This window comes from Mobula birostris, chromosome 5 (assembly GCF_030028105.1).
Source record: "Mobula birostris isolate sMobBir1 chromosome 5, sMobBir1.hap1, whole genome shotgun sequence".
Lineage (NCBI taxonomy): Eukaryota > Metazoa > Chordata > Chondrichthyes > Myliobatiformes > Myliobatidae > Mobula > Mobula birostris.
The window spans coordinates 27,210,997-27,238,246 of record NC_092374.1 but is presented as its reverse complement, the minus strand read 5'-3'; the positions used below and the strand labels follow the sequence as shown (position 1 = coordinate 27,238,246).

The following is a 27,250-nucleotide window of genomic DNA, read 5'->3' as shown; positions in this document are numbered from 1 at the left end:
TTTCTGATTTCTAGAATTTTTGCCAATTATCTTGCTATGATGACCTGCATTCATCTTTGCCTCTTCTACAATTCTTCACTTTGTACTGTCACTATATTTTTCAATTCCCAGTTCTCCATTCTGCCCTTTTCAAAATCAATTTCTAACTTCCTTGGGAAATTTGACCATTTTTTTTCTTTATTCTTTTCTTCATATGAAGTGCTTTGATGCATCTTCCTTTCTGGAAAAATAAGTTTATAATAGACAAATAATAAAGAAAAACTGAACACATCAGGAAACACAAAAGAAAGAAGAAAATATTTTATTAAAAGAGTACAAAACAAAAAGAATGGATGCTTACTTTTGTTTTATACAAATATATCATTTTAGAAATCAATTTACGTAAACATATAAAGCAGTTTAGAAAGTTCCACACCAAACCCAGCAATAAAAACCGTTAGGTTATATTTAGAACTCTGATAGATTACAGCCAGAACAATTGAACTCACAATATTGTAGTAGGTAACAATGCATCAGTAGTTTTTGTTTAAAAATATTGCCAGATATTGATGTCAATTCAGTACAAATAACCTTCAAAAACGAGAGCTTCTATAGTGTGTTAGATGTACTGGCGAGATAAGTGAACCAAAGTCAATGTACCCTGTCAAGTAATGGCATCATGGCATTATTATGCTCAGCTAGCTCTGTCATATCTTTTAAATCTATTTATTTATTGAATGCCCAACTTCATACTCCCAATACCAGTACTCTACTCCAAGCATTGCCACAGTAATGAATTATCCTGAATGCAGATGAAATACAGCAAGGATGCTCTTAAATTCTTCTTGAAAGGGTATAACATTCTTGCGAAGCTGTGGGAACCCTAGGACCACCACCATTCAAAATCAAGGAGCAGTATTCAGTCTGGAAGCGAGAACTTGAAATCCCATTATTGGCAATATGTACAGGTCCAGTGGAATGGTGGCACCACCTCACAAACTCTCCATGCCCCCCACCAAGATTCTCGTACTCTACCTGTGTATTCCACAATGGATCTATCCACCATTTAAGAATATCCAAAACTGGAGTAGAAGCAAGTCATGCTCAACGCCAAGTAACAGGAAGAAAGCAAAGAACAAACCGAGGAAAGAATTTGTCCTGAACGGACAGGAAGCTGTCTATGCCAGAAATATAATTAACTCCCTTATGGTAGGATCAGAATCCGCTAAGGACCATTAGTGCTTTCAAACATGCAAGTTAAGTTTAGAACTTGCTGGCCACTCAACCTAAAGCACAAAATGTACTTAACTGAAAAAGGGGAAATTCTCATTTTGTCTCGTGAGATCATGGATTTCCAGGTTTCCAGGGTGCAGGCCTGGGCAAGGTTGTATGGAAGACTGGCAGTTGCCCATGCTGCAAGTCTCCCCTCTCCCCGCCACCAATGTTGTCCAAGGGAAGGGCACTAGGGCCGATACAGCTTGGCACTGGTGTCATCGCAGAGCAATGCGTGGTTAAATGCCTTGCTCAAGGACACAACACACTGCCTTAGCTGAGGCTCGAACTAATGACCTTCAGATCACTAGACCAACGCCTTAACCACTTGGCCATGCGCCAACACATTAGTTGTCATTTATATCAGTTATTAGAATATAGGAAGGAAGCCTCTACACTGTTATTACATTTTCAACATTTCAAAAAGCAGTTATCTATCTGATTACATTAAATGGTGGGGGGAGGGGATTTGCATCATGAAATATAATTATAACAATATTCTTTCTCATAATACCTTGGTCCTGGACTAAACAACAATACACCAAAGTACTTGAACTATTAACTTACACTGTTAGTACACCATGAGCATAAGAAAAAAGTATTCATAAATCTTTTGAAGAATTTGAGCTCTGGAATATTAATGCTTTAGCTAAAGATTCATTGTCAGGATACAAACCTTGATATTAGGTGAACTAACATCAAGTTAAGAAATTTTGCAATTATTATTTTTTCCTTCCCAGAATGATTTGACAGCAACCTCCCACCAAGTGCCATGTAATAACTAGAAATAACTGAGTCAGTTCTGATAAATGGACAATCTTTCTGTGATATTGCTTCAGTTTTTTAAAAAAAAATTCTTTTAACACAGATGGACAAGCTTTACAGCTCTGCACTTTTTTCAACTCTTGTTTACTTGTATCTTCATTCAAATGATCATTATTTCATGGATTTTATTCATTTCACATTTTGCCCTTTTATTTGCCCCATGCCTTTGCTCTCTCCCACCCTCTCGGCAACTTAAAGCCAACTTTTCTAATCTCTTTCCCAGTGCCGTTTCCTATGTTTGTTATTTCAGTTTTCCAGCATTCGCAGTTTATATTTGTGATTATCTTTAACACTTAGTTACAACAATCTGCACTGACATACAAAATACAGAAGTGTCACACTTCCTTCATTTTTCAGTGGAGTGAGCACTAACATTAAATCTTTGGAAAGGGACAGAAACTAAATAGGAAAAGCACTGCCAAATAAACTACATCTGGCCCCAACTGAAGGTGTAACACTGCAACTTTTTAAAAAGCATTATTTGATTTGCACATTTGTGCAGGTCTTCAATGGTGTTGGCCATTAAGTAATGCTCTCATGGGTGGCAACCATTTGTTTGGCTTTATTTTTCTAATATCAACATTATGCTGTTCAAATGAAAGTCAGAAAAAGGATTCAATTTAACAAGGGCTGAGTTATGTTGGTTGTTTGTCATAGCACACACAAAAGCGATTTGCTATTAGCGCTATCTGTAATTTCAACTTTGATTTAAATTTCTCAGCAAGCCACAAAAGATGAATCATTGCCATTCAATATACACACTCCATCTGAGCCCGGAATAGCAACATATCAATACAATAGGCTCTACTTTTAGATACGTTTAGGCAAAACGTAACAGCAGATATTGGCATGTGTTGTTTCCGGATTAAAGATCAAAACCCGTTTTTAGGAGGTTAACAGTCAAATGTATTTAGCATAGAATTCTGGAAACACCATTTCTGAAGAAAAATTAATACTGTTGGGTCCTTGTTATTTTACAGACACAATGCAACCAAACTTTACAGTGATGACCCTAATCCAATGACTTCTGGCCATTATTTCTGTTTAAAAAATATGCTCAGTGGAGCATTTTTCATTGAAATCAGCTTAAATGAAAATTAAAACATATAAAGCTTGACCATCTCATTACTAAAGCATATCATTTGCAATTGAGTCAGAAGATTAGTTTAATCCATTAACTACATTCTTACTTCATTTTAAGAGACATTACTCATCTGCATGATACTCATTCATGGTAGTAAGATGTGGGAAAGTGGTAAAAGAGATAATTAGTGCATAGAACAGCATTATTCACAAATTCAGAATTGGAAGAGAACTCAAATTTGTGGATAACACCAAATTTACGCAGTAATTTTGGAGGGTGAAAAGTAACATATAGAATTGTTGTTGAACATGTGTTTGAGGCGATATATTTTGGTAGGAAGAATAAGGAAGCCACTCAGAAAGTGCTTAAATGGAAGTGAAAAAGCAAAGGTATATTAAAGCACAGATCCATAACTCACCTGAACAAAACAGGTTACCTGATTCTGATTCTAGAACACAGAGGAGGCTATGTCTAACATGAAAAAAAAATTCCAAGTCCTGAAGGATCTCGACCCAAAATGTTGACTGCTTGTTCATTTCCATGGATATTGCCTGACCTGCTGAATTTCTCCAACATTTTGTGTGTTGCAAGATTGTGTGCCTTTCTCTAGTGAAACAGAGACCAAGGGATGATTTGATATAAAAATTAGGAAATTGTTTGACAGGGCAGAGATATTCCCAGATGTAAGAGTTGGAGCACAGGCAAGATAATTACCAATACAATTCAGAATTAATTAGCATCCTTTGAGTTAATAATTGTGGATTTCTTCACATATATTTAGATGCAATCTAATGATTAGATCTGGTTTACATGCGTCACAGGAGAAAACAAATACATTTAACTTGCATACAATGCATGAAACATTGTCCGTCATCTGCAATTAGTCTCCATAAAACCACTTTTCTAATCATTACCTGACAGTATATTTTAAGCCATTCATTCTAAACAAATAAATTAATGAAGTATTACTGATTCCCATAAATCCAAGGAGATAATACACATTTCGCATACTCATTACAATATAATGGAACCTCCAACAAATATCCATTCAGTATCTGATCAGGATTAAAAAAAGTCAAAAATATTACACTAAAACTGAGTTTCTAATGCGTGACTGGGCTGCAACAATGGCAATCGTGTCCTTATTATCTACATCTCAGTTTATCTTTTAACATGTTGGTACTGTCTATACACACCAGTATTAAAGCCGAAAAGCCTGGAACCAAATACAAATTATGCCAATTGCTGCCTCTAAAAATTATTTTAAACCATATCATTCAGATTCTTTCAATCTAATGAAAAGGCCATTGCATTGGATCATTAATTAAAACATTATCTTGGATTCCATACACTTCCTATCATTTGCCACTCATGCTTCCCTGATGCTTTTATAAATATTCATCTCTATTAGATAGATGAGTTAAATCTAGATAAGAGCAGAGGGCAAGATATTTACATTATGACCAAAGCAGAAAATTATAAAGGGAATAGCAAAGAAAGAAATGAGCAAAATATTAAAGTAATTGGGACTGTACTTAAAACTGCTGAATTGTATTGCAACATTACTTTAAATGGAGATAGAGCACACATTTTCACAATGCACTTTAAAAGACTAGAAAATCAGGACAATAAAAATGATATGAATACTCCTTCTACACTAACTGGTGGAGGTCTGCATCTGAGAACCAGGTAAAGCTATTCAAATTTGGGAATAAATCATAGTGCTCTCCTACCTCAAGATGCAGATTTCATCACTTTTCTTTCCATGCCGATTTGACTATCTTGAATGTCATTTTAGAAAAGTAGGCATTTAAGTTGGATTTTTTTTTAAACATCAATACAGATTATCTACCAGTTTTGATTGCCTAACTATGATCAATTCCAATCCACACTAAAATCACAATCATGTTTAAATGAACCAACTCTATTACAGTGATGTGTTTGGAACATAAAATTATACAACATTTTAGCTTTTGTAAAGCTAGTTTAAAAAATGTACCCTAGCCTGACATACAGATGGAAAGATTCTTGAGGTCTTATTGTATTTGCTAGAGCTACATTTTTGTTTTTCCTTTAGAACAATTAGTAGCAATGGGAAAACTACAACAATTTGAAGAGTATTTCAAGACCAATGCTTATTGACAGAATAATAGATTTATAATAATAACCTAAAAATAATCTTACTTGGGTATTATCAATCTGAGAAACTGTCGGGCAATGCAGCTTTAATCTGGTGTTAACAGAAATTCAAATAATAATTTTAACTGCAGTGTCTCCCTTTTACAATCAAGTAACAAACGGATTTCAGATTTTTAATATGTATTCATATATATATATATATATATATATATATATAAAACATTTCTGATTAACTCATTGAAATAACATCTACAAGTACGTTTACCTTGTAGAAGATTCTAAAGGATTCATTAAAGCAGGAGCTAAGTTTACCCGATGTATGTCATCACTCAAAAGTACTAAATCCTCAATTTCATTTCCTTTGAATTTTCTTTTACACGTCTTCACTGTAACCTTGTGTTTCAAAAATAATTTCACAGCCTCCTTGGCAGCCATATCTTTGGCAGTCACTTTGCATTTACCATATCCTGTAGCTAAATAAACAGATTTACACCGTAATTCACAAACAATTCCTTCACGGGCAGAGCTTTGTGGTAAATGCAGCTCAGAAATATCTTTCAAGGGAACACAGACGCTTTCAAGTGTCCCCTTGTTTGACTGTATGCAGTTACTCAAAATGGTTAAGTGGTTAATATCATTGCTGAAACCACCAGCTGACACCAGCTTCCATGCTATAGCCTTGTAGAGTTTGTTGTAAAATGTTTGCTTCTCTTTTATAGCTTCAGGAGTTAAATTGATCATCGTAATGGGGGGCTTGCAACTCTGTGAAACAGATGGCTGTGCTGTCTTCTGGGAATTTGTTACAGAGACAGGGCGATCAACTATGTCTAAATGAACAGTCGGCTTAGCCTCCGAAGAATTAGTTGAGAAATTCTTAATCTGCGCCGGAGATTCAGAACGATGCGGCAGTGTTTGCTGATGAGTAACCGGAACTTGTGCAGGTGTGCTAACTTTCTTTACTTCATTTTCTTTTGGGATTTGCTGGACCTCTTTTTGATTTGAGTCAGTGGACGGTGCAGGACAGACTGGAACCTGCACCTGAGGTTCAGGCAAAGGATCTGCTGGCTCACTGTCAGGAAAACCATCAAGACCTGGAATTTTGTTGGGATCAACATCCTGACTGCCATTTCCAGTAGATTCAGACAATGAAGGAAATGCAATGGATTTATCTTCTTCGACAGCTTTTTTCTTAACACAAGGTTCTTCTTTAATTTTTTCTGCTAAAACAAAAATAACTATGTGGGATCAATATTATACTTCAAATCAAAGCTTTCTTTTTGAATTTTATCAAAAATATTATCCCAGTTTAAAAACACCAGTAAGAAATCCATAAATAGGACTCTACAGTTGAGCAATATGGATGCAATTTACTCTGCAATTAAAAAAATATAAGCTGCTGCACGGTGAATAAGAGTTCTTACTGTCGGATCTATAGACTTATAGTGGCTGAACAAGTCAGTAACAAGAATTTTAAATGTGCAGGGATCACATGGTTCAGGAGATTTATAATTACAGTCACCAGCTTATGGAGAGTGAGACAGGCAATTCTGCTTTTACTACAAGCACCTCTGAGACTTTCCTGCATAACTGGAAAAGCTCAAATTCTAAAGGTTGATGGCAGTAGTTAGAATTTTATTCAAACATATTTTCTCAGCATTTTTTCTTTAACTGAACAGTCAAAGGTATGGAGACACAAGAGATGGGAGATAAAACTACAAGATACGGGAGCAGAATTAGATCATTCAGCTTGCTCCCACTATTTCATTGTGGCTGATCCCGGATCCCACATCCCACTCAACCTCATACACCAGCCTTCTCACCATATCCTTTGATGCCCTGACCAAACAGGAAATGATCAACTTCTGCATGAAATATACCACAGACTTGGCCTCCACTGCAATCAGTTGTCACATTCACTACTCTTTGGCTAAAAAATTTCCTCCTTACCTCTGTTCTAAACAGTTGTCCTATAATTTTGAAGTTGTGCCCTCTAGTTCTGGATGCTCCCACCATAAGAACATCCTCTCCACATCCACCCTATCTAGTCCTTTTAATATTCAGTAGGGTTCAAAAGTATCACCCCCCTCCCGCATTCTTCTAAATTCCAGCAAGTACAGGCCCAAAGCTGCCAAACGCTCCTCACATGTTAACCCCTTCATTCTTGGAATCATCCTCATGAACCTCCTCTGGACTCTCTCCAATTCTGAGATACAGGGCCCAAAACTGCTGGCAATGCTTCAAGTGCAGCATGACTAGTGTCTTATAAAGGCTCAGCGTCATCTCCCTGATTTTATATTTTATTCCCCTTGAAATAAATACCAACATTACATTTGCCTTCTTTACCACAGACTCAACCTGTAAATTAACCTTCTGGGAGTCTTGCACGAGGACTCCAAAGTCCCTCTGCACCTCTGATGTTTGAACCTTCTCCCTATTTAAATAATACTTTGCACTTTTGTTCCTTTTACCAAACACATTATCATACATTTCATAACACTGTACTCCATTTGCCACTTTTTTGCCCATTCTTCCAACTTGTTTAAGTCCTGCTGCAGTCGCATTGGTTCCTCAGTACTACCTACTGCTCCACATATCTTCGAATCATTCACAAACTTTGCCACATACCCATCAATTCCATTATCCAAATCATTGACAATGTGAAAAGGAGTCGTCCCAATACTGACGCCAGGGGAACACCACTAGTCACTGGCAACCAACCAGAAAAGGCCCTTTTTATTCCCACTCACTGCCTCCTGCATGTCAGCCATTCCACTATCCATGCCAATATCTTTTCTGTAACAAAATATGGTAGAGGGGACGCAGCTGCTCCTGAATCGCTGAGTAGTTGCCTTCAGGCTTCTGTACCTTCTTCCTGAGGGTAACAATAAGAGGGCATGCCCTACATCATAGAGGTCCTTTATAATGGACGACACCTTTCCGAGGTACTGCTCCTTGAAGATGGCTTGGATACTACGGTGGCTAATACCCAAGATGAAGCTGACTAAAATAAAGCCAGAGTTAAACAAAAACTACTGTTAAGTGAGGCAAAGTAATCCCCTTTGCCTTGAGAAATTATTGAAATAAAGCCAAGTTCAAACCCCAGCTATGCCTGCATTTTGTTGGAAATGTTAAAAACTCTTATTTTCCAAGACTATGCTGGTAATGCTCCCTTCTCATTGACTGCATTGTTGCTGCTTCCTGCACCCATGCTGAGCTCAGCAATTTCATCAAGTTTGCCTCCAACTTCCATCTGGCCCTTAAATTTACTTGGCCCATCTCTGACACCTCTCTTCCCTTTCTTGATCTTTCGGACTCCATCGTTGGAAACAGATCATCTACCAACATTCTTTACACTGGCTCTCAGTAATCTTTACTGCACCTCTTCCCATTTGTAACTTGTAAAAATACTATTCCCTTCTCTCACTCCAATGCCTCTGCTGCATCTGTTCTCAGGATGAGGCTCTCCATCTCAGAACATCTGAGATGTCCTCGTTTTTCAAATAATAGTTTTCCCTTCCACCATTATTGATGCTGCCCTCACCTGCATCTCCTCCATTTCCCTTGTGCCTTCTCTCACCGCAACCGACAGGATCCTCCCAGAAGGCACATTCCGCGCCTCCCACCCGCACCCCACAGGGATCATTTGCTCTCTACCTGACTCCCTTGTACACTCATCCCTCTCCAACAGATCTCCCCTCCTGGCATTTATCCCTGCAACTGCAACAAGAAGTTATTCGAATTAATGCAAACAAGTTTGAGATTTCTCCTGTAATCTTTCAACCTTTCTAAGTAAAATGAACTTTGAAAAGTTACAAGCTTCCCACAAATCAAGATCCATAAAGCCGAAAATTTCACAGAAGCAGGTACAAAGATGTTCTTTTTTTTTTTTGAGATACAGCATGGACCCGTAACCCACCTTTTTAACCCTAGACAAGTGACACGACAATTTACAACAACCAACTAACTTACTAACCAGTACATATTTGGATTGTGGGAGGAACCCAGAGCACCTGGAGAAAATCCACGCGGTCATGGGGAGAATGTACAAACTCCTCACTGGAATTGAATTCTGAACTCCAGAATACCCCGAGCTGCAGTAGTCTCATGCTAAATGCTACACTGCCGTGGTGCCTAAACTATTATGGGAAATGATAAGATCATACAAGCAGAGTAATCATTACTTTACTCAGTAGGAATACTATTGTTCTGTAGCAGTTCACAATATACCAAACTTGATCATAGTTAATGAGCAGAATGCATGTTAAAAGTGTAAATCAATTGCCTATCCTGCAAATGACATGCCATTATAGATAGGCAGAACTATAGTTGTAAGCATGGAAATATCCATCTACACCAATCATATTTACCTCTCACCTTGCCATTAACTCTGTCCCTACACTGCATTTCTTCTGCCACCAACCAATACTGCAATTTACACCGGTCAATTAACCTGCCAGCAATCTTCTTTGGCATGAAGAAAAAACTGAAGCCATGTGCCCACAGGGAGAAGGTGCAAACTCCACAAAGACAGCATCCAAGATCAGCATCAAAACCAGTGTCTATAGCTGTGAGGCAGCAGTGTGAACCATTACACTAATGTACCACCTACTCCAAAAATGAAAATTTAGTATATTGGCTTAGAAACATAGAAAATACGTGCAGAAGTAGGCCATTCGGCCTTTCGAGCCTGCACCGCCATTCAGTATGATCATGGCAGATCATCTAACTCAGAACCCTGTACCAGCCTTCCCTCCATACCCCCTGATCCCTTTAGCCACAAGGGCCATATCTAACTCCCTCTTAAATAGAGCCAATGAACTGGCCTCAACTGTTTCCTGTGGCACAGAATTCCACAGAATTCACCACTCTCTGTGTGAATAAGTTTTTCCTAATCTCGGTCCTAAAAGGGTTCCCCTTTATCCTCAAACTGTGACCCCTCGTTCTGGACTTCCCCAACATCGGGAACAATCTTCCTGCATCTAGCTTGTCCAATGCCTTTAGGATTTTATACGTTTCAATAAAATTCCAACAAGTATAAACCTAGTCGATCCAGTCTTTCATCACATGAGAGTCCTGCCATCCCAGGAATCAATCTGGTGAACCTTCTTTGTACTCCCTCTATGGCAAGGATGTCTTTCCTCAGATTAGGAGACCAAAACTGCACACAATACTCCAGGTGTGGTCTCACCAAGGCCTTGTACAACTGCAGTAGTACCTCCCTGCTCCTGTACTCGAATCCTCTTGCTATGAATGCCAGCATACCATTCGCCTTTTTCACCGCCTGCTGTACCTGCATGCCCACTTTCAATGACTACTGTATAATGACACACAGGTCTCGTTGCACCTCCCCTTTTCCTAATCGGCCACCATTCAAATAATAATCTGTTTTCCTGTTTTTGCCACCAAAGTGGATAACCTCACATTTATCCACATTAAGTTGCTTCTGCCATGAATTTGCCCACTCACTTAACCTATTCAAGTCACCCTGCATCCTCTTAGCATCCTCCTCACAGCTAACACTGCCGCCCGGCTTCGTGTCATCCACAAACTTGGAGATGCTGCATTTAATTCCCTCGTTTAAGTCACTGATATATATTGTAAACAACTGGGGTCCCAGCACTGAGCCTTGCGGTACTCCACTAGTCACTGCCTGCCATTCTGAAAAGGTCCTGTTTATTCCCTCTCTTTGCTTCCTGTATGCCAACCAATTCTCTATCCACATCAATACCTTACCCCCAATACCGTGTGCTTTAAGTTTGCACACTAATCTCCTGTGTGGGACCTTGTCAAAAGCCTTCTGAAAGTCCATATATACCACATCCACGGGTTCTCCCCTATCCACTCTACTAGTTACATCCTCAAAAAATTCTATGAGATTCGTCAGACATGATTTTCCTTTCACAAATCCATGCTGACTTTGTCCGATGATTTCACCGCTTTCCAAATGTGCTGTTATCACATCTTTGATAACTGACTCATGCATTTTCCCCACCACCGATGTTAGGCTAACCGGTCTACAATTCCCTGGTTTCGCTCTCCCTCCTTTTTTAAAAAGTGGGGTTACATTAGCCACCTCCAATCCTCAGGAACTAGTCCAGAATCTAAAGAGTTTTGAAAAATTATCACTAATGCATCCACTATTTCTTGGGCTACTTCCTTAAGCACTCTGGGATGCAGACCATCTGGCCCTGGGGATTTATTTGCCTTTAATCCCCTCAATTTACCTAACACCACTTCCCTACTAACATGCATTTCCCTCAGTTCCTCCATCTCACTTAAACACTCCATCCTTTGAAGTTAGGACAAGATGGACTGCTAAACCATGGTTTTTGGTCGGCTGTGGACGCTTGGAGAGATTCGGCTGGGGGTGGCCGCCCGACACTTAGCCGGGAGCCGTGTTCAAGTGGTCGGCGACTTGGGCCGGCTCCCCCACCGGACTTAGTCTGGTGAGGAGGGTGTGAGGGAACCCAGCAGGACTAAAAAAAAAAACAAGACCTGACAAAGGGCGGATGAGCTCCTTGTGAGCCAACGGCCATCTTCCATGGAAGAGATTAAAGCCTCGCCACATATCTACAAATCGTATGCTATGCACCTAGTTAGAAGAGATATGATGAACTGGGGCGCTGCACCGTGTGCCTGGACCTGCTCAAGGCCTCTGTCTAAGGAAGGGCCGAGCTCGAAGAAGCGGCCGCGGCTCGAGCCCGATACAGCCTTGGGCTCGAGTTCGGTGGGGAAGTGCCAAGATGGCCAGTGAGAACAAACTGGAGGAGAGTCTGTACTCAGTGCTGTCGCAAAATCGAAGAAGATGGAGGTGCATAGCCAACCCCGGATTCGGGACAGCATCCACTGACTGACTTAGACTGCTAACATTTAATATTTTGTTAAACAGCATAGTTTAAATACAGAGAATTTATCATGTAATACCTTCATGTACTTTGCAGTGAATTACTTCAATAGTGTGAACAGTCTATCCAACAGATGAAAGAGTTAACTGACAGTAACATTAAATAGGACATAAAAAGCAGTTAATTTACATAGTGCCTTGCTGAACCTCACACCTTTCTTTATCAACTAAATAAATGTGGTCACTTGTAGGGAAACATGGCAGCCAATTTGTAGTTTATTAGATCTCACTACCTACAATAAAACAGGGCAGCACGGTAGCACAGTGATCAGCATGAGTGATTCCGGTTTAATTCCTGCTGCTGTCTATAAAGAGTTTGTAAATTCTCCCCACGATTGCATAAGTTTCCCCCAGGTGCTCGGGGTTCCTCCCACGGTCCAAAGACATACCGGTTGACAGGTTAATTGGTCATTGTAAATTATCCCAGGAATAGGATAGGATTAAACTGAGGGGTTACTGGGGGCACGTGGCTTGAAGGGCCAGTAGGGCCTATACCCCACTGTATCTTAATTAAAAAATAAATGAACAGATTATCTGTTTCATTTACAGTGATAAGCAAATGGCCCAGAAACAAAATTCAATCTCATGCTCTTTCATTGTTAGCATGGGGGCCAAAGGGGTCTCCAGTTAGCATAGCATCTGAAAGGCCCTACAGACTTGATGTTAGCCTGAACTGTCTTGAAGATATTGGATGGACACGAACACCACACAAGGAAATTAAGCACCATCACATACCCAGTATTTAACTGAGAAACACAATTGCGTAGCACACTAAGACTATTTGACCCTTTAAGGCTGAACTTTGATAGCACTTCCAATTTGGAAAATATTACGACAAATTTTGATAAAGGACTAACCTTTAACAGAACTTCACCACAAAATACAAGTGTAATTACTTAAAAAAAAATCATCAGGTACTAATTAAATTCAAAGATTAACCTTTCAAAGTATTCTAGTATAAAGATAATCCGCTAACCGTTGTTGTTTGAAAGCTCCCTTTTCTTCTTATTGGCTACCAGTTCACCCCTTGTCGTGTGTACTGGAGCATCTGTAACGTCGATCCCTTCACCCATCTCCAACACTTTATCCATCACTTTGTTTGAGTATCTGAATCATAAAACAAGTGTCACCAGTTACTAAGAATACATTTAGAAATGCAAATATGTGAATGACTACATTAGCACTCATTTAACTTCCAATCAAATAACACCAAGCCGGGGCGAAGTCAAGATAGCACCAAGTGGCGATTCCTTGGCTTGCATTTTCAGAAACAGCTCTATTTCTACCTTTGATATTTCTTTTTGTCCTTATCAGGGTGGGTGCGTGCGTGTCCGGGGGGGGGGGGGGGGGGGTCGGTTTCATTTGAAGACCCTGACCTGGAGTATACTCTGACTTTGGTTCTTTGCTGGAATGGGACCCGCTCTCAGGGCCCCACGACCAGCCGCTTTTTGATATCCCAAGGCCGCAGCCTGGAAGACGAGCGTACCTCATGGCTCTGGGGACGTGCTGATTCTAGGCCAGTGCCCCTGACTGAAGTGTCGTGGGAGAACACGGAACATCGGGAGCAGGCAGTTAACTGCAGAGGGTTGTGTGCCTGGAGAGTTGTGCCAGTTCGGTGCTGACTCTCTGGGTGCAGAGCCCGGAAAAAGCAACAGACTTTTAACATTGTAAATCAGCGAGTTGTTTATTATGTCTCCCCTTTCACTGTGAAATGGGGACATCTTTTTCCCTGATTAGGGAGCGAGCCTGTGGTATGCTGAATTACTCAGTGAATGAATAGTTTTTGAGGTACTGCAAGCCTGTGTCTTTATTGATGCTGTACTGCATGCTTGAGTGCTTGGTGGAGAGTGCTGATGCTTTTTTGCTGGTTGGGGTGGAGGTGGGGTCATTGCCTTGCTTCTGCTTGTGTGTGGGAGGGGGAGTTGGGGGCAGCGCGTTAGGTTCTAACGTTTTAACTTTCATTCATTCTTTGGGGCACTTCTTTGTTTTCGTGGATGTCTGTGAAGAAAAAGAATTTCAGGATGTATAATGTATACATTTCTCTGACGTTAAAAGTACAAATTGAAACCTATTGTAATTAGATGAAACACGATTCCATGTTTATTTGATATAAATGTTACTTAGATTTACCTGAACTTGATTTACTTTCGAGATACCCAGTTAAACATCAGAGCATTGGGGGGGGGGGGGGGGGGGGTTCATCGTGCTACCTTGAAATGAAATCAATTATTCCCAATCTCTCTTTTCCTATGCTTCCTTAAGAGCTTGAGGGGATTTGATATATCAGAGATTCTCACAAATTTCTATAGATTACAGTGGAGAGCGTTCTGAGTAGCTGCATCAAGTGGAGGCTAAAATGCACAGGATCACAAGAAACTACAGAGGGCTCCAGACTCAGCTCCATCATGGACACAACTATCCCCATCATTCAGGACATCTCCAAGAGGTGGTGCCTCAGGGAGGCAGCATCTATCAATAAGGACGGTCACCATCTGGGAAATGCCCTCTCATCACCACCATTGGGAGGGGCGGGATGGTACAGGAGACTGAAGTTTCACACACAATGATTTAGAAACAGCTTCTTCCTCTCCGCCATCAGATTTCTGACTAGTCTGTGAACACCTGAACACTACCTTGTTATGCCTTTTATTTTGAAATTTATGGTTTTTTTGTCTTTGTACTGTACTGAAACTGTAAAACAAATTTCTCATTAATCAGTGATAACAAGTCTGATTCCAATTTGCAATTATTCCTTTGAAGTATAAGATACTCTACTGAAAATTACTATTGGCTATCTATGACCTATAGTGGAACAAATGTGTTTTCATTTTTGGTGATGATTGAAAAAAGGGCAAAATAGAGGGGAAGATGTAAAGAAGTTTCAAAGGACATAGGAAAGCTGAGTGAATGTATATGTCACTTGGGGGAAGAAAAAGCAAAGTTATTGACTTTGGTGCATGGAAAGGAATAGCACAGTATCTTTCAAATGGTGAGAATGGGCACTGTTGATATCCAAAGGGATACATACAGCATAGCAAGAAATTAGGAAATCAAATAGTGTGATGGCTTTTATTAGTAGTTAAGATATCTGACTACGGTAACATAGACCATTCTGTACAGCTTTGGTCTCAGCTGAAAAAAAACACTACAGGTGCACATTCCTTTATCTGAAATCCTAAAATCCAAAAAGCACCAAAAACCGAAGTTTTTTTCGCCAACAGCTGACGTCACTCGGATGTGACGTGGCAGCACTAGCAGAGGCCGCCAGTTGTGGCTCAGCACTCGTACTGGTTACACGTGCATTTGCTGTTCACTGATATTTTGTGTTCACTGTTGACTTTGTGTTTAATTTCACTGTGAAAATGTCAAAAAGAGCTGCAGGTAGCCCTATGGGTAACATTGAGAAAAAGAGAAGGAAGCATCTATCATTATCAATAACGCAGAAAGTGGAGTTATTGCAGAAGCTTCATCGTGGTGTGTCTGTGTAGCATCTTACTGAAGAAAATAGTGTCGGAACTACCACTGTATATGATTTAAATAAACAGAAAGACAAATTACTGAAGTTTTATAGTGACAGTGACGTTCTATATTTATTCCAGTAAGTCATTTACCATGTGTTTGATTTGGTTCGTTTGAAGCTGTATACGTTTATGTTTTACTGAATATTTTTGTTGGAAATAAAATTTTTTCTTGTCATTATTCCCTAAACAATAGAGTATAACAACAATTTACATAGCATTTACATTGTATTAGATATTATAAGTAATCTAGAAATGATTTAAAGTATACGGGAGGATGCGCGTAGGTTTGGTGCACTGCTGGATCTTAAAGTCCACCGCACTGAGGCAGGTTAAATAAGGGACTTGTGCACACGTGGTTTTTGGTATGGGGGGGGGGGGGGTCTGAAATTCGAAAAATTCTGAAGCACGAAATTTAACTGGCCCCAAGGATTTCAGTTAAGGGATTGTGGACCTGTATTTGATTTGCCATAGAGGGAGCACAGCATTAATTCGCCAGATTGGATTGGAGAAAAAAAATTGAGTAAACTATACTTATACATATTTTCATGGGATAAGAATTCTTACAGTGCATAACAAGTGGGATGCAGAATGATATTTATACTAGTTGAGGAACCTAGAACCAAATGTTACATCATTAGAAGCTGCGGGTGACGTCTTGAAGGGCGGGAGCTATTTGAAAACAGCAAGACTCATCAGAAGTGAGTCTTGTTTGAGCCAATAACAGTAATGGAGGTGTAAGTGGAGTGGCAATTGTGGGAATGGGCCAGTGTTAACAGACTTCGGCAAGAACAGGCATAGGCTAAAGTTCTGGAGTTATTTAGTTGATTGTAGGAAAAGGCATAACAAGTGTAGGCAGGCTAGTAGGTCTAGAATGCTCCTCTTGTAAGATGGGGGATTATGAGGGTCTCCCTGATGACTACATCTGCAGGAAATGCACCGAAGTTCACCTCCTGACTGACAAAGTCACAGAACTGAAGCTGGAGCTGTATGTAATCAGGACTATCCAAGAGGCTGAAAACCTCAGATGAGACCTTTACTGAGGTGGTCACACCAAGGGAACAAGCTTCAGATAGTAGATGGGCGAACACCAGAAGTAAGGAGAGTAAGTAGTTAGTGCAGGGTTACCCTGTGGCCATTCCCCTCACCAGCAAGTATACCCCCTTTGGATACTGCAGGGGTAGGGGCAGGGTATTGATCTATCAGGGCACAGCAGCAGCCGTGGCAGTGGCACTGTGGCTAGCTCTGTGGCTCAGCAGGGACCAGTAAAATCAAATGCAGTGACAGTGATAGGAGAATCAATAGTTAGGGAGACTGACAGGAGACTCTGTGGCCGTGAAAAAGATGCCAGGATGATGAGCTCGCCTCCCAGGGTCCAGGATGTCTCAGAGTGGTTTCACAATACGATCAAGGGGGAGGGTGAGCAGCCATAGATCATACTGTATGCCAACATCAGTGAACTTGAGACCAGGTATCCGGAGGCTTTGCTCATTACAGCCAGGGACTTTAACCAGGCCAACATCAGAAAGGCACTGCCAAAGTTATACCAACATGTCTCCTGCCCCACTAGAGGCCTGAATATACTTGACCACTGCTACACAGCAGTCGAGGATGCCTACCGTTCCGCTCCACGCCCTCACTTCGGAAAATCGGACCATCAGGCCATACTCCTCCCGGCTTACAAACAGAAACTGAAGCGGGAGGTCACAGTGTCAAAAGTAGTGTCGCATTGAACGGAGGAAATGGATGGGCTCCTCCGTGACTGCTTTGAATCGGTGGACTGGTTAGTATTCAAGGACTCGGCAGCTAACCTCGATGAGTATGCCTCAGCTGTCATGGACTTTATTTGGAAATGCACGGAGGACTGTGTGTCTCGCAAGACGATCCGGGTATTCCCTAACTGGAAACCTTGGATGAATTATGAGGTCAAGTCCCTTTTAAAGGCTAGAACTGCAGCTTTTAGATCCGGGGATACCAGTCGCTACACGGAATCCAGGCGCGAACTCCGGAAAGCCATTAAGGGCGCCAAGAGGCAATATCGAGCCAAGTTGGAAGCCCAGGCTAACCAGAGGGAGGCCAGTAGACTATGGCAGGGTCTGAATGAGTTCACTGGGTGCAAAGAAAAGGCTGGGAATATCAATAACTGTGGCGCTTCTCTTCAAGACGAACTTAACGTATTCTACGCAAGATTGGGGAAGTCCAGAACGAGGGGTCACAGTTTGAGGATAGAGGGGAAGCCTTTTAGGACCGAGATTAGGAAAAACTTCTTCACACAGAGAGTGGTGAATCTGTGGAATTCTCTGCCACAGGAAACAGTTGAGGCCAGTTCATTGGCTATATTTAAGAGGGAGTTAGATATGGCCCTTGTGGCTACGGGGGTCAGGGGGTATGGAGGGAAGGCTGGGGCGGTGTTCTGAGTTGGATGATCAGCCATGATCATAATAAATGGCGGTGCAGGCTCGAAGGGCCGAATGGCCTACTCCTGCACCTATTTTCTTTGTTTCTATTCAAACAGAAAAGGAGCGTCCCGCTCCCTCCGAATGAACCAGACCTGGTGGCATCGAGATTCATCGTCACCAAGGAGGACATTAGAAGGGCATTCCTGAAGATAAATCCAAGGAAGGCAACGGGCCCAGATGGCGTCCCAGGACGGGTTCTCCTGGCCTGTGCAAGCGAGCTAGCTGGAGTGTTTGCTGACATCTTCAACTGCTCCTTGCTTCAGTCTAAGATCCCCTCGTGTTTTAAGAAGGCAACGATAATCCCAATGCCGAAGAAGAGCAAGGTGGCATGTCTGAATGACTATCGACCGGTGGCTCTGACATCAATTGCTATGAAGTGCTTCGAGAGATTGGTTATGGCACACATCAACCACAGCCTACTGGTCAACCTCGATGCTTTGCAATTCACCTACCAGAGCAACAGGTCACCGGCAGATGCCATCTCTCTGGCCCTACGTTCCTCCTTAGAACACCTGGAGAATAAAGACGCATACCTAAGATTCCTTTTCATTGACTACAGCTCTGCCTTTAATACCATCATTCCAAATAAACTGATTCCTAAGCTCTGGAACTTGGGCCTTAGCACTCAGATCTGCAGCTGGATCTTCAACTTCCTCACAGACAGGACCCAGACTGTAAAAATAGGGGACAAGCTCTCCTCTACAATCACTCTGAGCACCAGTGCCCCATAAGGCTGTGTACTCAGCCCCCTGCTGTACTCAATGTACACCCATGATCGTGTAGCCAAGTTTCCATCAAACTCAATATATAAGTTTGCTGATGACACAACAATTGTAGGCTGTATCTCGGGTAATGATGAGTTTGAGTACAGAGAAAAAATTAAGAACCTGGTGACATGGTGCGAAAACAATAACCTATCCCTCAACTTCAGCAAGACGAAGGAATTGGCTGTTGACTTCAGAAGGAGTAGCGGACCGCACGACCTAATTTACATCGGTGGTGTGCAAGTAGAACAGGTCAAAAGCTTTAAGTTCCTTGGGGTCAATATCACAAATGACCTGACTTGGTCCAACCAAGCAGAGTTCACTGCCAAGAAGGACCACCAGCGCCTTTACTTCCTGAGAAAACTAAAGAAATTTGGCCTGTCCCCTAAAACCCTCACTAATTTTTATAGATGCACCGTAGAAAGCATTCTTCTAGGGTGCATCACAACCTGGTATGGAAGTTGTCCTGTCCAAGACCGGAAGAAGCTGCAGAAGATCATGAACACGGCGCAGCACAACACACAAAGCAATCTTCCATCCTTGGACTCACTTTACACCGCACGCTGTCAGAGCAGTGCTGCCAGGATAATCAAGGACACGACCCACCCAGCCAACACACCTTTCGTCCCTCTTCCCTCCAGGAGAAGGCTCAGGAGCTTGAAGACTCGTACGCCAGATTTGGGAACAGCTTCTTTCCAACTGTGATAAGACTGCTGAACGGATCCTGACCCAAATCTGGGCCGTACCCTCCAAATATCCGGACCTGCCTCTCGGTTTTTTTTGCACTACCTTAATTTCTATTTTTTCTATTTTCTATTCACAATTTATAAGTTAAATTTTTAATATTTACTAATTTTTACTATTTTTAATATTTAATATTTGTAATCCAGGGAGCAGGAAGCGCAGAATCAAATATCGCTGTGATGATTGTACATTTTAGTATCAATTGTTTGGCGACAGTGAAGTATCATGGTGCACATTGACACCAATACCATAAGTAGAGAAAAAAATAATGGGTCCTGTGTAGTGAGTATGGGGAATTAAGAAAGAGGATTATGGGAAGATGGAGAATTGGGAAGCTTTTAAAAACCTATAGAGAGCAAATAAAAAAATCATTAGAAGGGAAAAGATGAAACATGAAAGCAAGCTAGCAAATAATATCAAAGTGGATAGTAAAAGTTGTTCTCAAGTATGTTAAAAAATAAGAGAAATGAGAGTGGATAGAGGACCCCTAGAAAATTAAGGAAAAATAATAACGGAGGACAAGGAGATGGCTAATTAACTAAATGAGTATTTTGCATCAGTCTTCACTGTGAAAGACACCAGCAGTATGCCTGAAGTTGTAGTGTGTGAAAGAAGAGAAGTGGGTGCAGTTACTATTACGAGAGAAAAGGTACTCAAAAAGCTGAAGGACCTAAAGGCACATAAGTCACCTGAACCAGATAAACTGCACCCTAGGGTTCTGAAAAAGATAGCGTTAGAGATTGTGGTGGCATTAGAAGTGCTCTTTCAAAAATCAATGGACTCTGGCATGGTGCCAGAGGACTGGAAAATTGCAAATGTCACTTCACTCTTTAAGAAAGGAGGAAGGCAGCAGAAAGGAAATTATAGACCAGTTAGGCTGACCTCAGTCAGAAGATGTTAGAGTTAATTGTTAAGGATGAGGTGATGGAGTACTTGGTGAAAAAGGATAAGATAGTACAAAGTCAACATGGTTTCCTTCAGGGAAAATCCTGCCTGACGAACCTGTTGTGAGTTCTTTGAGGAGATTACAAGTAGGATAGATAAAGGGGATGCAGTGAATGTTGTATATTTGGACTTTCAGAAGGCCTTTGACTAGGTTCCACACATGAGGCTGCTTATTAAGTTAAGAGCCCATGGTATTACAGGAAATTTACTAACATGGTTAGCGCATGAGCTGATTGGTAGGATACAGCGAGTGGGAATAAAAGGATCCTTTCCTGGATGGCTGCCAGTGACCAATGGTGCTCTGTAGGGTTCGGTGTTGGGACCACTTATTTTTACACTGTATAATAATGATTTAGGATGATGATGGAATAAATGGCTTTGCTGTCAAGTTCGCAGATGATACAAAGATTGGTGGAGGGGCAGGTAGCACTGAGGAAACAGGTAGAATGCAGAAGGACTTAGACAGATTAGGAGAATGGCCAAAATAGTGGTAAATGAAATACAATGCATGGTCATGCACGTTGGTAGTAGAAATTAATGTGTGGACTATTTTCTGAATGGGAGAAAACCCAAAAATCTGAGATGCAAAGGCGCATGGGAGTCCTTGTGCAGAACACCCTAAAGGTTAACTTGCAGGTTGAGTCGGTGGTGCGGAAGGCAAATGCCATGTTGGCATTCACTTCAAGAGGTCTAGAATACAACAGCAAGGATGTGATGCTAAGGCTTTATAAGGCACTGGTGAGGCCTCACCTCGAGTACTGTGAACAGTTTTGGGGCCCTCATCTTAGAAAAGATGTACTGGCATTGGAGAGGATCCAGAGGATGTTCACAAGGTTGATTCCAGGAATGAAAGGGTTATCATACGAGGAACATTTAATGGCTCTGGGTCTGTACTCGCCGGAATTCAGAAGGATGAGGGGGGATCTCATTGAAACCTTTTTAAATGTTGAAAGGCCTAGACAGAGTAGATGTGGAAAGGATGTTTCCCATGGTGGGAGAGTCTCGGACAAGATGGCACATCCTCAGGATAGAGGGGCGCCTTTTCAAAACAGAGATGTGGAGAAATCTCTTTAGCCAGAGGGTGGTGAATTTGTGAAATTTGTTGCCACATGCAGCTGTGGAGGCCAGGTCGTTGGGTGTGTTTAAGGCAGAGATTGATAGGTTCTTGTTTGGACATGGCATCAAAGGTTACGGGGAGAAGGCCGGGTTGAGGAGAAGAAAAAAGGATCAGCTATGATTGAATGGCAGAGCAGACTTGATGGGCCAGATGGCATAATTCTGCTCCTATATCTTATGGTCTAAGAGTCTGAGGAGCAGGACCTCCAAGGTAGTAAGTAATCTCTGAGTTACTCCTAGTGCCACATGCTAGTCAAGGCAAGAATAGGATGATAGTACAGATGAACGAGTGGCTAAAGATCTGGTGCAGGGGGCAGGGTTTCAGATTCCTGGATTACTGGGATCTCTTCTGGAGAGAGATGTACAAAAAGGATAGGTTACACCTGAACCCAAGGGAAACCAATTTGCAGGCAGGTTTGCTAGAGCTGTTGGGGAGGCTTTAAACTAATTTGGCAAGGGGACGGGAATCAGGGTGATAGGGCTGAGGACGGGGCACTTGATATAGAAGTAGATACAGTGTGTGGTGAGACTGTGAGGAAGGAAAGACAGAAGATAGGGCATGAGTTGAAGTGTAACATGGTGAAAAATCAAAAAGGGTGATGAATACAGGAGTGAAGATGTTATATTTGAATGCACACAATATATGGAATAAGTGATCTTGCAGTGCAGTTAAGAGATTGGCAGGTATGATAGTGTGGGCATCACTGATTCATGGCTGAAAGAAGCTCATATGGGAGCTTAGCACCCAAGTATGTATTTTGTAGTGAAAGGACAAGCAGAAAGGGAGAAGGGATGGGGTGGCTCTGTTGGTAAAAATTGAAATCAGAGGTGACATTGGATCAGAAGATGTGGAATCCTTGTGGGTAGAGTTAAGAAACTGCAAAAGGTAAAAAGACTCTGATGGGAGTTATATACAGGCCTCCAAACAGCCAGGATGTGGGATATAAATTACAACAGGAGATAGACAAGGCATGTAAATAAGGCAATGTTACAATCTCAATATGCAGGTAGATTGGGAAAATCAAGTTAGTGCTGGATCCCAAGAGAGAACATTTGTAGAATGCCTATGAGATGGCTTTTTAGAGAAGTTTGTGGTTGAGTCCACTAGGGGAAAAGCAATTCTGGATTGGGTGCTGTATAATGAACCAGATTAGATGAGGAAGCTTAAGGTAAAGAAAACTCTTAGGAGGCAGTGATCATATATTATTATATAATATATATTATGAATCAGAAACCTGATACTGATTCATGATAGAATTCACCATGCAGTTTGAGAAGGAGAACATAAAGTCAGATGTATCTGTATTAAAGGGAATTACAGAGGCATGAGAGAGGAGATGGCCAAAGTTGATTGGAAGGGGATACTATAAGGCAGGGGTCCCCAACCTTTCTTGCACTGCGGACCGGTTTATTATTGACAATATTCTCACGGACTGGCCAACCCGGGTGGGGGGGGGGAAGTTAGGGTTGCCAACGGACAAGAGTAGCAGTCAAACACGTTGTATTTACCCCGAGAAAGACTACAATGAACATGGAGCCTTGCGTGGGCACCTGTGTGTGCATGTATGTACGTGCCGATTTTTTTCTACAAATCGTTTTTGGTGATTCTGTTCGGGGGGGTGTTAATCACGACCGGAATATAGGTGATAAGTGGCTAATACACTCAATTTCATTTCTAAAAGGGTTTATTTAATGAATTTAATATTAAACACACAGCGCATATTTTCCTCACATGAATATAGTGATAGGTCAATTACCAGAGGAGGACAGGGGAGCTTGAAGTAAGTGTTGAATGAACTTCCAGTAGAAGTGGTAGCTGCAGGTTCGATGTTAGCATTTAAAGTTAAATTGGATAGATATATGGACAGGAAAGGAATGGAGGGTTATGGGCTGAGTGCAGGTCGGTGGGACTAGGTGAGAGTCGCGTTCGGCACGGACTAGAAGGGCAGAGATGGCCTGTTTCCGTGCTGTAATTGTTATATGGTTATATAAGTCAATAGCATCATAACATTTTAAGTAACGTTTGGATATTAAACACACAGCACATATTTTCCACGTATGAACATATAAAATCACTGCAACACACCAATATCGCTGAATCAGTGGGAGACCTGGCCTTGTTTTCCTGCAACAAGACGGTGCCACCGAGGGGTGATGGGAGACAGCGATACTCGAAGGAGGTTCCTTATGTCCAGTCTATTCCACAATTTTGTTTTTGTTGCATTCATCGCAGAGATATTTTGGAAATGGAAGCAACGTTTTCAGTGCTTTCGTGGTTATCTCAGGATATTTAGCCTTGACTTTGATCCAGAATGCTGGCAGAGATGTTATGTCAAAACATACTTTTCAGCCCGCCGTCATTTACAAGCTTGAGGAGTTGATCTCCTTCCCGCGCCGACATAGATGACGTGCGGGGAATGACCTCGCGTGCGTAATGACCTCACGTGCATTCAAGCTCAACAGTGGGCATGACAGGGAATAAGGAAAGGTGTAGCTGACTCATATCGCCAAATCATATTGTTCCCTCACGGCCCAGTAGCACATGCTTGGGGACCGCTGCTATAAGGGATGATGGCAGAGCAGCAATAGCTGGAGTTTCTGGGAGCAATTCAGAATGTGCAGGATAGATACATCCCAAAGATGAAGTATTCTAAAGGGCTGTCAAGGGAAGTCAAGGACAGGATTAAAGGAAAAGAGGGGTTATATAAAAAAAGCACAAAATAGTGCTAAGTTAGAGGACTTGGAAGTTTTAAAAAACAATAGAAGGCAACTAAAAAGCCATAAGGAGAGAAAAGATGAAATATGAAAGTAGGCGAGCCAGTAATACAAGAGGATAGATAGAGAGATGACAGTGGATGTTGGATTGCTGGCGAAATAGTAATGGGGGAATAAAGAAATAGTGTCAGTGTTGGTGTAGAAGAGACAAGCAGTATTATGCCAAAAATTTGAGTGTCAGGAGGCCGAAGTGAATGCAAGTTGCTATTACTAAGGAGAAAGTACTTGGGAAGCTGAGAGGTTTGAAAGTAAGTCAGCTGCACCAGATGGTTCTGAAAGAGGTGTCTGAAGAGATTGTGGAGAGATTAGTTATGAACATTCAAGAATCACTCTATTCTGGAATGGTTCCAGACCACTGAAAAATTGCAAATGTCACTCCACTCTTTAATAAGGGAGGGAGGCAGGAAAAGGGAAAATATAGGACACTTAGCCTGACTTCCATGGTTGAGAAGATGTCGGAGTCCCCTATTATGGATGAGGTTTGGGGTACTTGGAGACACATGACAAAAACAGGCCAAAGTCAACATAGTTTACTTGAGAGGAAATCTTGCCTGCCAAATCTGTTGGAAGTCTTTAAGGAAATAACATGCAGGAGAGACAAAGGAGAGTCAGTGGATATTGTGTACTTGGATTTTCCGAAGGCCTTTGACAAGATGCCACACATGATGCCGCTTAACAAGAGTGCATGGTATTACAGAAAAGATACTAGCACGGACAGAAGATTGGCTGACTGGCAGGAGGCAGAGTAGGAATAAAGCAGGCCTTTTCTGGTTGGCTGCTGAGGACAAATGGTGTTCCACAGGGGGTTGGTACTGGAACAGCTTCTTTTCGCGTTTTTGTCAATGATTTGGATGATGGAATTTCCTCATAAAAAGGATGGTGAATGTTGGGCATTTTCAATCTGCAGTCATTGATCAAAAGATCTCTGGGTATTAAGGAATGCGGTGATAGCACAGGAAATTGGCATGGTAGTTCAATCATGGGTCGGTTCAAATTCATTGGGTCAACTGGCAAACTCCAACTCCTATTATTTGTTACTGCACTTGCATCAGTGGAGGTCCCCTATCCTTGGATTTCCCCCCTTACCCTATCCTTAGATTTCTACCACTTCAAAGAACATTTCAACATAAATTCTGTAGGGCTGCTGACATTTTGTCAAGACGTGTGTACACTGTATCCGACAGATGGACAGGAACACGCACATAAAATGCTAGACGTACTGAGTTCTGATACTTCTACAGAGGGAAATAAGGTCGACTTTTCGGGCCGAAAACTTTCATCAGGACTCCACCCGAAACGTCGACTGTCCACAGTTGCTGCCTGACCAGCTGAGTTCCTCCAGCGTTTTCTGCGTGTTCAAGATTTCCAGCGTCTGCAAAATCTCTTGCGCCGGACAGGAAGCTGGTCAGATGTCCAGCTCCTCGTGCTTCCCGCATCCAAAATAAAAACGCGTCCTTACAGATCGAAACTCGGCTGTTACCTACCGCCACCTCTACTAACACCGTTTCCTTCGGTTAGCTAAACTCTCCTGCTTTTAAGCAAACTTAATAAACCTTACGTCCCTTCACCAGCTTGATATCTAACTTGTAACTTAATAAGTATTCATGCGGAGCACGTTTTGCAACATTAGTGGTTGGTGCAAACTCGATTCTTAATGTTTCCCATCAGGAATAGGCAGGCTCAGTTCATATTTCGCGGGGGCTACTAAACCAGACCTTGCCGTTCTTATGAAGTTATTTCCCGCACAACTAGTACTAAAATATTAGACATCTTATTAGATCAAGAGCAAGCGCGGTATCCGGCGCCGTTGATCCATGACTCGGGTCGCCACCAGAGCATTAGCCCGAGGCCCGGGCCGGCCCCCACTCACCGGCAGCCCAGGAAGACGTGGTTGGCCCAGACCATGGAGAGGGCGAGGAGTCGGTCGGTGTTGAGCCCCGGCTCCGCGCCGCTCGCCTTCTGCTCCTCCGGCATGTTGCGGAGGATGAACTCGCGCCGGGCCTTCCAATGCCCCTCCGCCTCGCTGTCTCCCTTCACCGTCTCCAGCCAGTCGGAGAGCCGCCGGTTCTGCTGCAGAAACTCGGACACTTCGTCCACCGCCATTGCGCGACGACACCGAGGCCGAGCCGAAGCACCGCCCGGGCCCGGCTCGAGAAACGACACCTCCGCCGGGGATGAGAGGAAATGCAGACAGCGCAGCCACGCCTCCCGCGGGCCGGAGAGTGACTGCAGGTAGCGCCTCCCCCGGTGCGGAGAGTAACTGCAGGTAGCGCCTCCCACGGGCCGGAGTGGAACTACACGCAGCGCCTCCCGCGGGCCGGAGAGTGACTGCCGGTAGCGCCTCCCGCGGTGCGGAGAGTGACTGCCGGTAGCGCCTCCCGCGGTGCGGAGAGTGACTGCCGGTAGCGCCTCCCGCGGTGCGGAGAGTGACTGCCGGTAGCGCCTCCCACGGTGCGGAGAGTAACTGCACGTAGCACCTCCCACGGGCTGGAGTGGAACTGTAGGAAGCCCCTCCACTAATTACAAACAAGAGAAAATCTACAGTGCTGGAAATCCAAGCAACCCACACAAAATGCTGGCAGCATCTATGGGACTGTCATATGTTGAAAGATTGGAGCGACTGGGGTTGCATACACTGGAATTTAGAAGGATGAGAAGGGGGTCTGATTGAAACATATGAGATTATTAAGGGATTGGACACGCTAGAGGCAGGATACATGTTCCTG

The 27,250-nt window shown here is 42.3% G+C and overlaps 1 protein-coding gene across 3 annotated transcripts; it reads right to left on the bottom strand.

Annotated features, from left to right (window-relative positions):
• Window positions 1-335: 335 nt before the first annotated feature.
• Window positions 336-26,703, bottom strand: cdkn2aip (CDKN2A interacting protein). 3 transcript variants are annotated; one of them, XM_072257705.1, is made up of 3 exons: window positions 26,395-26,703; window positions 13,180-13,310; window positions 336-6,519 (listed from the first exon to the last, which is right to left on the bottom strand). In XM_072257705.1, exons 1-3 carry the CDS (start codon window positions 26,625-26,627, stop codon window positions 5,561-5,563), a joined length of 1,323 nt encoding a protein of 440 aa, XP_072113806.1. In that variant the 5' UTR covers window positions 26,628-26,703; the 3' UTR covers window positions 336-5,560. The 3 variants fall into 3 exon arrangements, with proteins under 3 accessions (XP_072113806.1, XP_072113807.1, XP_072113808.1); XM_072257706.1 differs by having other exon boundaries at window positions 336-6,516; XM_072257707.1 differs by lacking the exon at window positions 26,395-26,703 and adding an exon at window positions 18,633-18,698.
• Window positions 26,704-27,250: the final 547 nt, after the last annotated feature.

What these genes read in the sequence shown, in the direction of transcription:
- cdkn2aip (XM_072257705.1), bottom strand. Translation starts at nt 26,627, where the DNA reads ATGGCGGTGGACGAAGTGTCCGAGTTTCTGCAGCAGAACCGGCGGCTC. An exon ending in CACGTCTTCCTGGGCTGCCG is followed by an intron (nt 13,311 to 26,394) that starts GTGAGTGGGGGC and finishes TTTATGATTCAG; the next exon opens with ATACTCAAACAAAGTGATGG. An exon ending in GGAGCTTTCAAACAACAACG is followed by an intron (nt 6,520 to 13,179) that starts GTTAGCGGATTA and finishes TTTTTGTTTTAG; the next exon opens with CAGAAAAAATTAAAGAAGAA.